Source organism: Platalea leucorodia (assembly GCF_965183815.1).
Source record: "Platalea leucorodia genome assembly, chromosome: 2".
NCBI lineage: Eukaryota > Metazoa > Chordata > Aves > Pelecaniformes > Threskiornithidae > Platalea > Platalea leucorodia.
Genome location: NC_138824.1, coordinates 102,136,673 through 102,153,831, shown reverse-complemented (window position 1 = coordinate 102,153,831; position 17,159 = coordinate 102,136,673). Strand labels below are relative to the sequence as shown.

The following is a 17,159-nucleotide window of genomic DNA, read 5'->3' as shown; positions in this document are numbered from 1 at the left end:
GGATCAGCCTAGGCTCTGATTCCGCTGCTGCAGCAGAATTAAGAGGGTGACCGCACCTTTTGGCTCCCTCCTTGGGCATCGGGGGATGCAGAGCGGTGACCGCCCACAAATGCCACCGGCACCTCTTTGCTGTCAGAAGTTCAGAGGCCGCTGGTTGTTGCCGTCTCCCCTTTCCCTAAGGGGGAAAGCCAGCAAGGGTAGGTGGAGCTGCCGTGGAAGGAGAGCCCGGGCAGCTCTGCCGCTTGCCCCCTCTCCCAGCCCCTCGGTGCTGAACCTTGCCGCTTTGAAAGCCGGGTGCCAGCAGGCAGTGGCTTCGGAGCCTGCGCTGGGTTACGCGTCAGGCGGCGCGCTAGCCTGGCCGCGGCGCTGCGCTGAAGGACGCAGAAGGAAGGCTCGGTTTCTGTACCAGTCGTTGCAGCCGGCCGGCACGGGCTCGATAACCACGGTGTTAATTGCTAACGCTGTATTGTCTTTGTCAGTGACGGATGCTTACACTGCGCTAATTCATCTTCCAGCGCAAATTCATGGCTTGTCTTATTTTAAAGCCAGAAATTTGGTAGTGGTACAAGGGTAGGATACAGTTACTCTGGTGATGCCGTAAAGGTGACGCGTTGCTAGTAGGTTTATTAGACAATTACTGCTTCAGAAGGCAGTAAGAGCCTGTTCTGCGAAGGACGTCCAAAGGCTTCGCAGGCTTTGTGTGCAATTTCCTAAAAAGGGAAACGGAGAGAATGCGAGGGGGCGTTTGTGCGAACAGATAAGCCTTCCGTCTCTTTCGTTCTGGTCTTCAAATCTTTTAATAAAGTGTACTCATTAGAAAAAATCCTACCTCCTTACAGAATTATGGCGGTTTTTACTAAGACGAGTCTTAAACATAAGACATAAATGTCTGGCTTTGTATGAAAAAAGTTAGTTCCACTGGCCCAGCATGAAACAAACATCAAGGACACAGGTTTTAACACAGAGAAGCTGAATTCACTACAAGTATGTAAACAGGTTTTTTCTCTCTTTATTCTGCTATTGCAAGAACATAAAAATATATGTCCTCTCCCCAGTCTGTAACTCCACATCCGCCTTCCCTCCCACCCCTCTCCCTCCCCCAGAAAAAAATCCCTCTGCTGCAGAGCAGCTATGAAAAAGTACTGATGTAAGAAAGCAGCTGCCCTTCACTTAGGGAAAAAAAACAACTTTAAAAGTAGAACACACTTGTATCAAGGAGAACAAAAAAAAAAAAAAAAGAAAAAAGAAATATGCACAGGATTCATACAATTTTCCCACTACACTTCTAGAGTTAAACAAGCTCCAACTGCAGGCCTGGTGCCGCCCGGGCGCCGGAGGAGCGAGCGTGTTCCCGGGCGGAGCGGCCAGGGCTCCGACTCCGCTGGGTGCGAGGCGGCCGTCGTTCACAACTGTTTCCCAACCACCAAGAACTCGGATTTGCCCTCTTAAAATTACTTCAGTGATACGGAGAGAAGGTGGTGAAACTTAACACAAGGAAACGCACTCTGCCCAGCCGCCCGGCAGGTACGACGCTAGGTGGGTAAGAGTTTTAAACCTACCTCGTGCAGGATTACAGGAGGTAGACAGCGCTAACGCTGACAACAGCAGCAGCCCAGACTTGGGTGAATGAAGAGGCAGCATTTTAAAATCCTCGAGCGCCCTCCCGCCTCCCTTCCTTTTCCCAGCCCCGTTTAAAAAAAATAGGTTAGCATTTTATATTGTGTTTTGCTGTCTTTGATTTCTCTTTCACCCCGCTTTCCAAAAAGCATCAATGAATAACAAGTACAAAAGATGCTGAACTGGTGTGCTTCCTAGCCCACCGCACACAGTAATTTTATAACATCACAAGCAGAGCAGACTCGGTATGTCTGAAGGTGTCCACTTTTTTAAAAAAGGCTAAGTAGGGCAACATTTACCACAGAACCAGGGCGGGGGGGGAAGGAAAAAAAAAACTGATTGCATTGCAAACACTAAACAGTTAACTCTTCAATTAACATCTTAAAACCACTAACTTTTACCTAGTATGGTCAAGTAATCATTAAAATGCAGCAATCTAAAAATCAAGATGACTATTACAAATAGAAATTTGCTTCTGTGAATAGCTACACAAACAGATGTATTTCTTTTAACAAATATAAACAAAACAGTCTAATTTAGACTCCAGTACAGCATTAACAGTTCAAACTTTAAGATGTTGAACACTCCTTTTCCACTTCAGTGCAGTGTAGGAAGAATAGCACACGTTAAAGTTTGTTACGAAAATAGAGTTTATTAAAAACACATCCCTATTGGTTTGAGGAGCTTTCACCGTTACCTTTTCTTAAATTAAAAAAAAAAAATAGAAAGCACTTCTACTTCTGATTTGTAAACTTTTTAAAGTCAAAACTTTAAAAAAGTTACAGCAAAAATGGGTAATATTTTAATCATATCTTCAGTATTTCATGTTATGTTGTGGCTATTTTAAATAGAAGGGAAGCAATCAAATTGCTTACAATTCCCCACCAACTACTGAGGGGCTGTGATATAAGCAGAAGCAAATATAATACAGCAGACTGTACAACTCTAAAGCTCTACACTCCAACAAATGTCACTGTCGTCTTTTGACAACTCCCAGTCTCTAGCGAGGAGCCTCCGCCACTGAGCCCATCTCCTTTTCCGCTTGTTCCACAGATGAGGTAGCCTCGGATGGTAACTCTTCCACAGGTTTTACACCTGTAGGTTCAGACTCTCCCGCAGCAAGTTCGGAAACAATGTCTGCGTCTTCCATTTTGCCGCTATGAGATTCATGGTTTTTGTCGCCATCGGCCCTGTCTGTCATCTCCGGTTTCTCCTTTCCTCGGTTTTCTTCCTTGTCTCTGCGAGACTCCCTATCTCTCGAATCTCTCTCTCGGTCTCGATGGCCACTGGACCGCCTGTTCCTGTCCTCCAAGTCTCTGTGTCTGTCACGCTCGGGGCTTCTTCGTCCCCAGTCTCGCCTGTCGCGATTACCAAGTCGCTCATGGTCTCTGTCATCGTTGCGGTTACCGTAGCGCTCACGATCGTTTTCTACCCGATTTCCAAAAGATCTCCTTCCAAACCTTTCCTGGTCTCTGTTAGGCGTGAACGTCTGCCTGTCGTTCCTAAACTGCCTCCCATCTCTGTTATCCTCGGGTCCGCCTGGCCCCCCGCTTCCCGGCATCCCCCCAGGTCGCACAAAGTGACCCGGCGGTGGGAAGGGGGTTTTCATTCCGTGGGGGGGAGGCATCCCAAAGCCCCCCGGCCCCGGCCCCGGCGGGGGCCCTCTGTGCATCATGTGGGGAGGCATGTGTCGCGGTGGCATCAAGGGGAACCGCTGCAGCGGAGGCGGTGGCATCCCTGGCGGTCGCTGGAGCGGTATCAAACCAGGCCGGGCACCTAAGAGGCCAGTGGATGGAGTCTGCAACCCAACAACAGGGGCTGGCGGGGGCGGCGCAACTCCTTGAGTGCCTGCAACAAACACACACATACACACAAAGTAAAATCAGAGGCTGGCAGGAGGGGAAAAAAAAAAAAAGCATTTTCGGCATTTCAAAAACATTCTGAAACCGTCTCGTGCAATGAGTAACACCAAAATTGGGGGGGCGGGGGGAAGAGAGCAGCCTGCGAAGCCTCCTGTGCTGGTTTACGTGCTGTAAAGAGAGCATCGTCTTCAAACAGAAGGTTGCGTCACGCTAGAAGTAATGAATATTGCAATGGTAGTAACTCATCGCTTATCCTAAAGGCTTCCTTTTGGGAAGAAGCCATTGCCGTTCTGCGGGTCAGAGCTCTTCCCGACCTCCAGCTCGGCGTCTTGCTTCGTCAACTGCTGACGAAACCCCTTCCTAATAGGTTATGCTTCCCAGGCTTCTAATTAAAGACACCTCACCTCCTTTAGTTAGCTTTGAAACATTTCTCCTCTATTACAAACATCAGCGAAATCCTATCTGGCTAAAATGCTTGAGATTTGAGCTGGTCATCACCAAGATTTTCAGGGTGCAGAAGAGGCGGCAGGACAGTAAGCTGCGAGGGGAGAGGCGAGGTCAGAACAGGGCTGGAGTAGGAGCAGGGAATCACAGAGTTCAATTTGCTGTTCCAGAGGAAAGGGATACAACAAAGTTCCATTTTAGTAGAATCAACCTTGCAATGCAAACTAAAAGGAAATGCAACAGGTAATTTCTGGATTGTTTCTTTAAATACAATTTTCCACCCTTCATAGCACATATCCAACACCAACTGTTTTCCAGTTTTACTCCTGGACTCTCGTTTTTAGCACGGGCTTCCAAAGAGGAAAGACAAATTAACTCTCAAAACATATTGTTTGAGAAAGCTCAGCCCAAAGCTTGTTGACATCACCACAACGAGTCAAAATGAACGAGGATTACCCAGCTCCTGATGAGGACTTCAGACCAGTAAGCGCGTGCCAGCTTATGCATGCCTCCTTTTGTTTGAACTGTAACGCTATTGTCGCCTTTATACCGGAGCTATCTGCTCCTTCTGCTCGCTAGCAGCTATTTACCTGAAAATAAGCTCCGTATCTGAGAAAGCCTGTGTTGTGTTTTAAACTCCCAAACGGAAATTTAAAGGAATCAGCAGTTGCCAGCAGAACAAGCGCAAATCTCTCCTAATCCATCCTGTGTTCCTTTCAAAATTTGTTGAGACTACAAATAATGTTTTATTTCCACATATATTAATAAAACCAAATATTAAGAATGCAGGTTACATAAAATTTTGTAACTCCTGCCTTGGGTAGAACCGGAATGTGAAATAGCTATGTAAATTAATACTAGGCTTAAATACTTGGCAGCGTCATCAGTGAAAACTGCACTTTGATTTCAGCTTAATGAGTACGGTGGAGGAGACATCCCAAATACCCTTCCATTCCGCTCTCGTAGCTTCCCTCTTCCTCCATCTGATTTATTTAGCGTTTCTATCCCAAATCTGCCTGTGCCTTCTGAAGAACATCATGCTGCCCTTTCACCACACCACTTCTTATGCTTAACAACGTCTCTAACAGAAACCTTTTTATCTGAGTGCTCTTTATATTCATATTAGAAGGAAATTATATTTTGCCAATCAGGAGAACTCGGGTAACAAAGACGTGAATATTCTTCCAGTCCATGGTATCATCTTACCTTCCCCTCCAAGCAGTCACTTTTAAGACACGGCTTGATAGGTCACAGTCTTTGAAAGAAACGTTCCAGCAGCAACAGCGTATTTTTTCTGCTTTGTTTTTTTTCCTTTTTAACTTTAAAATGCACAGCCCTCCCCTTCCTCCTGTTCCTAACCAGGGCTGTAAGTCACCTAGTTCAAACTCCTCCCATGACTTAGTACTACAGATCCGACGAGACAGACATATGGCTAGTGGTCTCTTCCAAGAATGTTATTTTGCTGAATTCTGAGGTTTGGGGATATTTTTGTTGATAAGTAAATTCTTCCACAGAAGATTAAAAATAAGGCAGAAAAGACTAACAGAGATCTAATGAGCTGGAGAGGATAAGCATATGCTTCTGCTCCATAGCAGCAGAGTAGATGTGGGTTACAACAGCATGAACATGAGGCAAGTGTGAAAAGCTTTTTTAAATGTAACAAGTACGAGTAATTTAATTTCTCAACCTTATTTCTACACCAAATGCAGCAGAGAAGCAGCATAATGGTATCTGAAACTCATTCGCTTTCAATCTGGATTGCACGAGCAGGGTAGCTGAGTGCTTTTTAATTTAAAGCAGCCCACTCGAATTTTGAGGCCAAAGTACACTGCAGAGAACTATGAGAGTTTCCTCGCTGTGCTGACACATCAGGCACCAATTAAAAATCTGCTCTCAAAGAGGTGTCCAGAAACACATCCAAGTTTACTGAAAATGCTCAGTAAAATTAGTGGTACAGATTGCACGTACAATGTCTAGGAAAATTTAAAGCCCTTTGTTGTCTTATATAGGGAAAGACAATATGTAAAATTTAAATAGCTTGTCAAACTCAACAAGAAGTACCACAGCTCCTAGAGAAACAAGGAAGTCATTTAATGACCCTCTCATACTTGTGCAGACGAGCGATGGAATTCATCTGCCCCAGCCTGTATTTTATTCCTTTGTTCATAACTGTAAGTCTTTTTGTAGTAGCTAACCGTGACTTCTTGCTCATGGGTATGAAATACAGCCAGCCCTTTCGCCAGCTGCTGATTCTGCACAACTTGGCCAAGACACGGCTTTTATTATAAGATGGGGCTGTTAATACTGGAGATATAACCCTCAGACTTTACACCTAATACGTTATTCTGTTCAAATATGTAAAAATATAGATTGCTTTCACAGCTTGTTTTTATTTGTAACTTTTACCAGTGATGCATAGCGAAAGGTCCTCAGAACTTGCAAAGAGCGTTTACTCTGAAGAACGCAGATGCCAGTGTCCTAGGAAAACCCATCGACAACCACGAGTGTTGTTTCAGAGGTGCAAGAACAACCACACAGTGTCAAGTTTCATCATTTCACTTTACTCGTAAGACATCGCCCAAAATCCTATAGCTGTCCTGAAGAAGTGTCTTCTATCCAGAGAGGCCACAGGAGTCATCCTTAGTGTTTTGATAAATTGGGTAAAAAGCCAGATTTCTCTGCCACTGTAATTCCATTTCTGATTATCTTCTCTTCTGGCTGGACAAATCCCATGTTCCCTTGTGATAATTATCAGTGTTACAAATGCTAACGTAACTGAGAAGTGTAGCGCCTGATTTTTTTGTTTTACTGAACTCTGCTCAGTAAGTGATTACAGTGTCTCTTACAATCCGTTAAATTACTTCTCAGCTGTGCTGTTACAAGAAAGCAAGTGGAGGAATGGTGTTTTCTGTATCTGACAGAGCAATCCTGCTTCAAATACAGCTCCTTTGCAAATCTGATGGAAATATATATGAGAACAAGAAGCCAAAAGCTTACAATTCCAGCAGAACAGGCTAAAGGTTTACAGTTTGAGTTTGATGCTGATGTTCTGCAACATTTAACATGCCACATTCATTCTCCTATCGTTCTCCAGTGGGGAATGTTGCATCTTAAAACTAGAACATTAAATACCACCAGGATATTCTTGAAAGAGGGACAATGTTGTAAGTCTTGTGTCTTTTTCTGGAGTTTGATACAGAATCCTTTAGACCAGACCAAGACTGTAAAGAAAGAAGCCAAAACTCAAGAGCCTAAACATCGATTCACGGCTTAAATAACTTGCCGTAAATACCACCGTTTTTCAGGGTAGTCAACGTCCATCACTGAAGCCAGTAGGAGCGTGCTCCTATTCACACAAGATGCTTGAACAAGGATGCAAGAGTCAAACTACATTATGTGTACAGTGTTGGTTACTGGTATTAAGACTTCTAAAATTCCTGCTGTATAAAACATAAACGCTAAACTGATCCAGGCTAAGGGAATCATTAAGGCAAAACTGAATCCCATGAATGGTGCTTGAGAGTTCGCACTCCCTTACCTCTGAATTCTCATTCGGTAGTATTATGAAAGCAACGGTCATATATATAATTAGCAAACGTGCAGCATTCGTTATGCTTTTAAAATGGGCTGCCACAAGAAATTTGGAAAAGTATTAGGTTTATCATTGTTCATATCCCGTATTAATAAAAAGCTCATCCTTCCTGTGAAGGAAGTGTCCACTTTATAATACAGTAATACTCTGATGAGCTCCGAGAATACTGTAGTCTGTCTTTTATAATTCAATGCAGATTACAAAAAGACCATGTAGTTACTTAAGAACAAACCAGCAAGGGAGAAAAGAATAATAATTCAGCATGCATTGACAGAAAATGAATACCAAGTTCGATGAGAACTACAGTATAATTAAATCTTTGATAATATGTAATTATCATTGTAGGAATTTTGGTAAAAAGAGCACTAGACCAGAACCTACAAACTGCAATACGGTGTATTTAATCAAGATAATAGATCACAGAATCTGAATATTCGAAACAGCATCTGTAACAGCAGTTTATTACTGGTCCAAATTACAGCATTTGCTCAACACTAAGAACAAGTTGGCAAATCAAAAATGATTTAAAAGCCTGTCACTTTCTGCAATATGCACATGTAAAAGGAGTCTAAAAATATCTGCTTTGCAGATCATTTAAAAAAATGACATATGAGCACACACTCACAAAACCAGTTACAGTCTGGATAATCTTGTTCAAATTAAGAACAAGAAGCTATAACAGCAGCGAATATGACCAAAGATACAACTAAATCAAAACAACCTGAGGGTGGGTTTTTAGAAATAAGCACAAAAAAATTCAGACACAATGTCCACAAGGGGATCACTCCTCTGAAGCACAAACACGTCTTTGTTGGAAGTGATGAAAGAATTACATTGGAGGAACGAATGAAATTAGTGGAGATGAAACAGAACGTAACTTACATCACTAAGAAAGCATATGAAATCTTACAATAATCCATTTAGAATTACTTTGTAACATATCTTCCATATAAAAACTGAACAGATAGATAGATAAGCTTCATTTTGAAGTTACAAAAATTAGAAAAGAGCTCCTGCGTTTGTACAGATTACATAAGGTGTTCTCAAGCAAAGTTAAGTTTAGATTTCTATGACAGTCTCTTCAGAGCAATCTTCATTCCTTGAATTCAGCCTGCTGAAGTAACTTCTTCTATATCCTGCCCAAATATCCGAAGAACATTTCTTCATTCTTCATGTTACACTACTCAAGCCCCTTCATCCCTATTTCCCCAAGCAGAGTCCTCATGACATACTTCATGATGCTGTCAAACAAATCTTTCTTCCACCTTCTTATCTCAGCTTGGAGAGCCACATCATGGGAATGTTTAACGAGCAGTCTGAGGACTTCGTGAGAAACCAGTCACACGATCAGTCGTCTGTTCAAATTGCTAAACCAGGTACTTGCGAGCATGAGGTCCTTTAGTCTGAAGCATTTGATGTCCCTTGTCTGCACTTTCCCACGGCTAACTGAGGGTGATGCCGCACCTACTCATTTACTTTGTCCAGTTCATTTGCCTCTGACCTGGACAAGACTATAGCTCGGACACCAAGGCTACATTTAAACGGTCAAGCCTGCAAGTACTTCTGGGCTCCAGGACCGGGATGCACATGTAGATTGCATCTCATGTCCGCACACGTGGTGAAACCCTGGCACACTCCATTTCCCAAGCTTTGATTTCCCTAGGAGTGAAACCTGACACACAGAGTGAAAAGGAAGGAACGACGATGCAACCTGGCCAGCTCTTGAGTTCAGAGGATGGGGAGGGCAAAACCTCAAGGGACGCTTCTTTGCTAGCTAGATCAGCATGAGTGGTGGAAAACATCACCGCTTTCATGTTTTTCTTCCAGCCTAAGGAGAGACCAGATCTGGACTCTCACATGCAGAGCTAAGCTCAATTGATAAGTGAATCAAAGTGGTTTTAAGAAGACAGTTTCATTTCTGTTAACTTACTGAAAAGTTTTAAAAGCAAAGACAACTGATATTAATCTTTTATCTTTATTATGATCTGTTTCTTCCAGTTTTCTTCTATCTTATATCAGATTGTGAACAGTCCCCCTTAACTGCAACATGTCAGGATGGAAGGATTTTACTTAACTCCTTGATTATAAATAACTTCTTCTTGAAATGAGACACTCGTCAACATAAAATGCTATTACTTAAGTAAACACAGAGATCTCTAAGTTATTACTTCAGGACTACTCTGTAAGCTCACACGTGCGATCGTATAAAAACCCTCCTGTCCCCTTGCTGATGAGACTGAACGTTGAGAGAAGCTGCTCTGACCACATGGACGACTTTACCTGCCTCAACTATTCAGTAAACAAGTTAATAAAAACAAAGGCCAGTTCTTGGTGTTCGGATTTATCAAATTCAGCTTCCTTCAGTTTGTAAGAATAAAAAAAGCTACGGTCCAAGTAGCTCATGTGGGTATATAATTTACTTCACTCCGATCTTAATTTTGTAAAAGCTTTTTCTTATGTGTATAGCGATACAGCAAACCGCAGAGGAACTTAATACATTCCAAAGGCTTGGAATAAAAAGTTCAAGTTATGCTGTTTAAGACATAGTACCATGATACTTCAAAAATCTGGTAATACTGTATTACAATTACAGAAAGTGTAACTTCATCATTAAGATGTGAATGTCTTAAATGTATAGTCCGATAATCCTTATCACTACAAAATTCTCTCAATCCATGGTGCCACGGCAGAATTTTTTTTAAGCTTTTCTCTCTTTCCCAAGTGTCCAAGATACTCTAAACCAATTAGCTGCTGGTTTTGCATATCTGCTTCAACAGATTTTAAAAAGCAGACTGATTTTCAGAGAGAAGCAGCTCTTCACTTTTTGAGAAATGCCTTTTAAAAGGGTCCTATTTCAAGTTTCCAACATAAAGGATCCACAGATCACTAGTCACAGCTGGAAAATTTAGCCATCAAATCCAATAGAGCAGTGAGCTCTCAGGGAGACAAATCTTTGGGGTTTTTTTTTCAATGTATGCTGTAAAGTTCTGGGCAGAAACACACTAAAACAAAACAACCTTTTTATTCACTTGTTAGGCTCTCATTTAGAGGTCTGAAATCCCATAAATGTAATCATCTCATTAAAATTTGTAGGAGACAATTCTCGAGTATATACTTGACACTGACCCATAAAAGGCCATCCTAAAATAAATATTTAGCAGACCTCTGTAACATTAAACAGTATACACTCTCTTTAAAAATCTGACCAAGTTCAGATCATATTGCAAAAAGTAATTTATGTAAGATATCCAAAGTTAGCGTGGTTTTGCTAGTCAAAATACCATTTTGTAATACTTAAATATGGTAACATATTGTTCAAAAGGTTTCAAAACCTATAATATTGCAGGGCTGAATAAAAGCTTTTGTGGTTTTTTTTTTTATTTTATTAAAATAATTTATTCCATACATAAAAAGTATACCATATTTTCATAGATTTAAAAAATACACTAAAAAAAAACTGTTTCTCTGTAAGTTAATTTTATACATATAATGGTTGAGTCTAAAACATAGTTCATATGTCATGCAGATATTTTGTTCTAAGTTAATTTTCTATACGGTATAAACCTCAATTTGTTAAAAGTAGACAGCATTTCGTTCTGTCCTGAATTTGTAACTTAAACGTTACGGCTTTTCTGTTTCTTCAGAAAACAGATCTTCAACAATAAAAAAAAAAAAAAACAAACTGCTCCTTCTGTGCAAAATCAAGCCTCTAAAAATGATTTAAAAGCCAACAGAAGGGCAGAAATTTCAACAAGTTTAGAAAAATCTGCTTTACTTTCCCACGAACTGTAAGTCAGTAGCAAAATCAAAATTGTATTTTAAATTCAGGGAACAATAAACCGAAGAATATATACAAAAATGAACTTACCAAGAAGTGGAATAGCTTGGGTGACAGGAGCAGGTACATTAGTAGGTGCTACAGGAGGTGGAACAGTCCCGTATATTTTGGAACTATCAGTAGTTTCAGCATTCCCTCTGGATCCAGAAACCACTGTTGGGATGGGATTTCCTACAGATGAATCTTTTGTAGTGTCTTCATTCACACCAGTTGCTGTAGCTAAGAAACAATGCATTGACATATTAAAAAAAAAAAGTCAGCTTTTCTGCTTGCACGATACCTTCCTTCTTCTGCCACTTGCCCAAGATTTAAACACTTACAATTTGGGATGTTTACTGCCGGAGTGTGAGGAACAGATACTGGAGGAGTTATAGGTGGTGGTGGTCCAGGAGGAAGGAAGCCTATAAAAAAGTATATATTAACACTGAATATCACTTTACCAAAACATACTTGTGCAGTTTATATGGCAGATGCTTTTATTTGCTATATGGTTAAAAAAGGACTTAATATTTCTAAAAATATATAAATATACCTGGGGGTAAATGCATTGGGTTGAAACCAGGTCGTAAAAATGGAGGCGGCGGCGGTGGTGGCACTCCAGGAGCAAATCCAGGAGGTGGGATTCCTAAGGGTGCTGTGAAAGCAGGTGGTTGGAGTGCACCAACCACAGGAGGACCTGATGGATGTGGTGGAACCTAAGGAAAAAGGAAGGGGAGAAATGAGTTACCTCAAGAGTGAATGGATTATTTGTTGTTCAGCTGTGGACTGCTGCCTTCTGTGATTTCTCCATCAAAACAAACTTTAAGCTACCTCAAATTACTCTGCAACAAGGTGACCTACATAACTGATCTAATCAGCAGTCAAAGGACTCCTACAACTTAAAATATCAACATTGATCTTGTTTGCCTTTGTTCTTAAAGAAAAAAATATTCTCTGTGGTAAATCGATATTAATACATGCTGGTAACTCATCTAAATACACCCTTTACACAGTAGCTGGAATTAATTTTACCATCCAGCATGATACACTATAATGCACACAACTTTGGAACAATTAAAAACCTTTTCTTTTTTCTTTTTTGCTACCTGAGTTTGTATATTATGTTAGAGTGACTGTTTCCTTATTCATTTCTTTTTAATTCTGATTTATATCAAGCTCTGAATGAAAACTGATTTAAATTAAGCTGGTCCTTAGACTCATATTTATGAGCTTCCTATAAAAACTACATTACAGGTATGTGAATCAAAAGGAAAAAATTTAATCAAAATATACTCTGCATTTAAAATTGATTTATTAAAGCAAAGGAGAGCTGTGTACTCAAGTGATCATAACTGACTCACCTCCATGACCATCAAAATTTCAGAACTACTACACCAAGACCCTTCATAACTCATTTTTTATTTCTAGGGTAAAGAAGGAAAAGCCTTTACTGTTTTATTCTCAGAACTGAAAGAAGTGGCATTAAACCAAAGCAAGCAAAATATTCTCCTTAAACCTGGAGAAGATGCTAAAGCTGCCAAGTACCCGATACCACTTCAAACTTCTGTTCCAAGTTCTTTACCAATGGCTAGGTCAGTGAGCTGAGGCACATTAAAACTTGTACTATTATAATTTTAAAATCAATTAATTACAATAGGCTTTAATTCATTAGGCTTTAGTGTTGACCACCACTTTTTATTTTTAGTTTTAAATTGGCCATTTATTGGTTTATAATAACCTGCTGATTATGCCCTGGCCTGAAGTTAAGCTAACTGAGCAGGATGTGAGAAACTACTGGACATGGCATAAGAAATTGCCAGACGTGACAGATAACAACGTGGGAAGCTGACAAAAGTTACAGATGGCACCAGGAGGGATGGCTGGATTCTGCAGGCGGTTAAGGGGGTGTTACGTGAACAACAGCCAAACTTCAGAGAGAAGTAGAAAGGCACTGGGGACCTTCTGGGGACTAGGACCTTACAAGGCTAACAGTGCACAGGTAAGCATATCTAGGAGTAACGTATAAGGCCAAGACTACCTACACGAACACTAACTTTGAGTAACCCTAGAGGTATTTCCATTAATCACAGTTAAAGCTTTAGAAAAAGTGCTCCAAAACCACAGTAACCTAATAGTCTGGGTAGGTCTTTTTGTTTGTTTTACAGGGCACTCCTTCAAAGAGGAACAACTTACAAAATTACCTAACATAGCAACAGATGTGTCGATCGCAGTAATGTTCTGTGAAGCAAGCCTTCAGGTACAGAGTGTGTATGTAGCAGAAGGAATTGGGGAGGGGTATGAAGATGATGAAAAGGTTTAGAAAAGAGTGGAAACTTGCTAAGTGCTGTCAGGCCTTAAGTTAAAAGCTGAGAAAACTGTGGATGAAGCATGTGCACCCAATGGCTTGAGAAAGTATAACGAGCAGTAAACTATTATGATGGAACCAGAAGTAACATCAAAGGAAGACGATTTAGATACGTATCAGAGGATATTCATACCTAATTATCCAAGCTTAACTGCTGTACTTAATTTTTTCTAAAAAGTTAACTCTCTAATACATAATTGTAAGTAACACGTTAAAACCTTTCCTTTAAGCAGAAAGAAAAACAGAAGGTGATAAAAATCTGTGCATAAATGTCACAACATCTAATTTCAAATACAATTTGAAGTATAAAGTTTCTCTGTTTGTTGAAGAGATGGAACCAATGGCCAATAAACATTGACAGATAACAAACACAGAGGACTGGTGAACAGTTTCAGAATAACAGCTAATGAATTGGATAAAACAAAGTACCAAAAATGACACTGGGGAGACCGTTTATTAATGGGGAGACAAATACTGGGAAAACTTGGTATTTTACCAGCAATATTGGAAACTGGAATAACTGACCTCTCACGAAGTGTAATGCAGACTGCCGGGTGCATCTCAATGAACATCTCTCGGGGTCTGGCCTGTGTCCAGCTACAACTATTACTTACTGCACACCTCTCAGATTGAGACGTGAAGGAGAATCATTGGCCCTGTGAACTAAGGGAGCACAGTCTACCTGCAGTGCTCCAAGACAAGTAAATACATATTTAAGTGCACCTGGAGTCTCCAGCAGGACGACTGCAAAGGAGTCTGCCAGTTTCAACAGGCAGGGTATGGGATGGATACTGGACCAATGCACAACTCCCACATCTAGTTATAGGGAGAAGGAGCGTGTGAGATTGAGAAATAAACCAGGAAATTTGGGAGGTACACACTCAACTTGGACTCTGGTTTCTGGCTGAAAACCCATTAAATGAAGAAAAGGGGCTTTGGGTTGGATTAGGAAACTTATGGAAAGGGTGGCCACAGCAAACCCCCTGGACTTCAATGTATAACCCTGGCAAAGCCTGAGCTGTGGTTCACTGTAAAAGAATGGCAGTTTTGGTAGGGTAACACCAAGCTTTGCCAGGAGATTGGAACATCAATTGCCTAAAACCTCGTCAATGAATGCGCAACACAAGTGATATCACAAGTGCTATTAACTGAAACTGACCCTCAATAACCAAGAAATAAACTTAAGTTGATCTTGGACACTGCAATATGACTTAAAAATAAACACAGACCTACCCTCAGAGCGGACCACTGAGGTGGATTACTCAGACCTGCAGGAGTGGGACCAGATTCAGCAACAGCTCAGAGATCTGAATCTATAGGCAAGAAAAGGGCTCACTCCAGAGGCACAACACAAGAGAAGTATTCCACCTATCTTGCCAACAACCCCGGACCCTGTGGCTGAGAAGACGCTGTGTGCACTATTGAGGCCAAAGAACCAGACTTAGCTACGCAGGCTATCACTCTTAGAAGGACGTTACTGATTTTAAGTGCCTTACTACATAGACGTTGCATTCATGGGTCAAGGTGACACTGGCAGTAACAGGAGGTCAGTCCACAGTTAGTTACACTGCTCACAGGTAACGTCCAGCAGAGCAAGGGCTCCACCCCTGTGTGTCCAGCCGATGCAGGGGGGTAGTACAGAAGGCCCATTCAATTCAGGCTCTACCAGAAAAAGGAGTGGTGCAGCTCCTTCCCATCCTACCTTTAAGCATGGGATTGTTAGGGCTGTGGGCAGACACCAGAGCTGCTGACTAGGCCCTGGCCTGAAGTTAAGCTTCATGAGAAAGGGCATTATGGGCATGTGAAGCTACTGGACACAACATGAGAAACTGCCAGACGTGACAGATAACAACGTGAAAAGCTGACAAGTTACAGATAGTGGCGTAAGGGATTGCTGGATTTTGCAGGTGGTTAACAGGGTGCTTTGTGAGCAACAGCCAAGCTTCACAGACAACCAGAAAGGAGCACTGGGGATCTTACGGAGAAAAGGACCTTCCTTGTGAGGCCAACAGTACATAAGTAACCATATCCAGGAACACCATACAAGGACAGTATTACTTAGGTAATCTTATCATAAATAGCAAATGTGGGTAGGGATGCAGCAAAACTGAGAGTTGTTTACTTGGGAGGAGACTGGAGTGGAGAAAGGGAGGAGAAAAGTCAAGAAGTGAGAAAAGAGAGAGTAAGTTGGGGGAATCATGCAGTCAAAGCTGCTTGGGGTTATCTGTCAGGCAGCCCTATGCTTGATCACTGCAGCCTGAACCAGAACAAATGCATAAAGCCTCTTCTGACATAGCACATGCATCAAACCTGCTTCTCCAGGCAGAGGGACCAGGGTGGGCAGGGTGCTCCCCGCAGCTAATAGGGGAGCAGCCAGACAGACGGATCAAGCAACCTGGTATCACTGTACTGATGCCCATTGCAGGCTGGACAGCATCAGCAGCTACGCAGCACTCATAACAGCCTCCCCACCTCTTACAGCCCCGAAAACTGAAGCCAAATACGAACGAAAACAGTTCTGCTTGTATCAGAGGACAAAAATGAGTCACCTGTACTCCACAGTTATTGATATAAAAGAAGTGGAAGATAATGAACTTTTTTTCCTTCAGGTATTAGGTCACATCTGCATATTACAAAACATGTTAGTTTTACTACTAACACCACTAACATCATCACAGCTGAAGTTCACCTGTAAGTTCTAAGAACTATTTACAAATTATTAAAATGTTGTAATTTTATGGCCAGAGAAGACAACTGAATGGGTCAAGTATAAGACAGTGTAAAACAGTTCATAAAGATGAAGACTAAATACAGTTCTCTGATCCTGGCCTGAACTTGTGAAGAAACAACTTTCTTTGCCATAGTAAAAAAACTGAAGCTGATGAGGGCGAGACAATCGATCAGCACATTCAATATATTCTGAAACTGGTTGGTTTTTTCTTTACATTTTCCTTTTCAGCATGGATTTAAGGAAAAAAAACAAAACCCCTACTATTTAATACAGTTAACGGCTATTAAAACTCTCTAAAATTAGAAATCTGATTTACGTGTTCATTTACTAATAATACCTTACAGCATTTCAGGAATTCTGTGTCAAAACAACACAAAATTCAACAGACTATGTTCCCAAATCACATAATTGGCTAAATTATATATGTCTTCAAATAATTTGAGTCCTTGATCTTTTTTGAGTGTCTGCCAAATTGCAGTTCATAAATCACATTTTCTCAAGATGTAAAATAGTTTTATTCACACTTCCTCCCATTTGGGAGAAGGTATACTACTATTTTAACAGTGACAAGAAAGAAACTATAAAAGTAGTAACACGTCTGTCAATAAGTAAAGCCAAAAGAAATACAGATTATAAAACACCAGAGGGAGTAATTATTATTACACGCTTCTTAAATTAAGGGTAAAATTTCAGAGTGTTCTTTTAGCAAATGAACATGCAACATCAGCTTT

The 17,159-nt window shown here is 41.1% G+C and overlaps 1 protein-coding gene across 3 annotated transcripts in view; it reads right to left on the bottom strand.

The window, feature by feature from the left end:
• Window positions 1-1,126: 1,126 nt before the first annotated feature.
• SCAF4 (SR-related CTD associated factor 4) overlaps window positions 1,127-17,159 on the bottom strand; it is a 47,859-nt gene continuing 31,826 nt past the window's right edge. The window contains exons 18-21 of one of the 3 annotated variants that reach the window (XM_082304416.1): window positions 11,886-12,048; window positions 11,674-11,754; window positions 11,384-11,572; window positions 1,127-3,465 (exon numbers count right to left, since the gene is read on the bottom strand). In XM_082304416.1, the coding sequence (XP_082160542.1) occupies window positions 2,618-3,465; window positions 11,384-11,572; window positions 11,674-11,754; window positions 11,886-12,048 (1,281 nt within the window). In that variant the 3' untranslated portion in view covers window positions 1,127-2,617. Of the gene's footprint in view, window positions 3,466-8,726; window positions 9,344-11,383; window positions 11,573-11,673; window positions 11,755-11,885; window positions 12,049-17,159 lie in introns of those variants that run through there. The other 2 variants (XM_082304417.1, XM_082304418.1) reach the window with 2 other exon arrangements.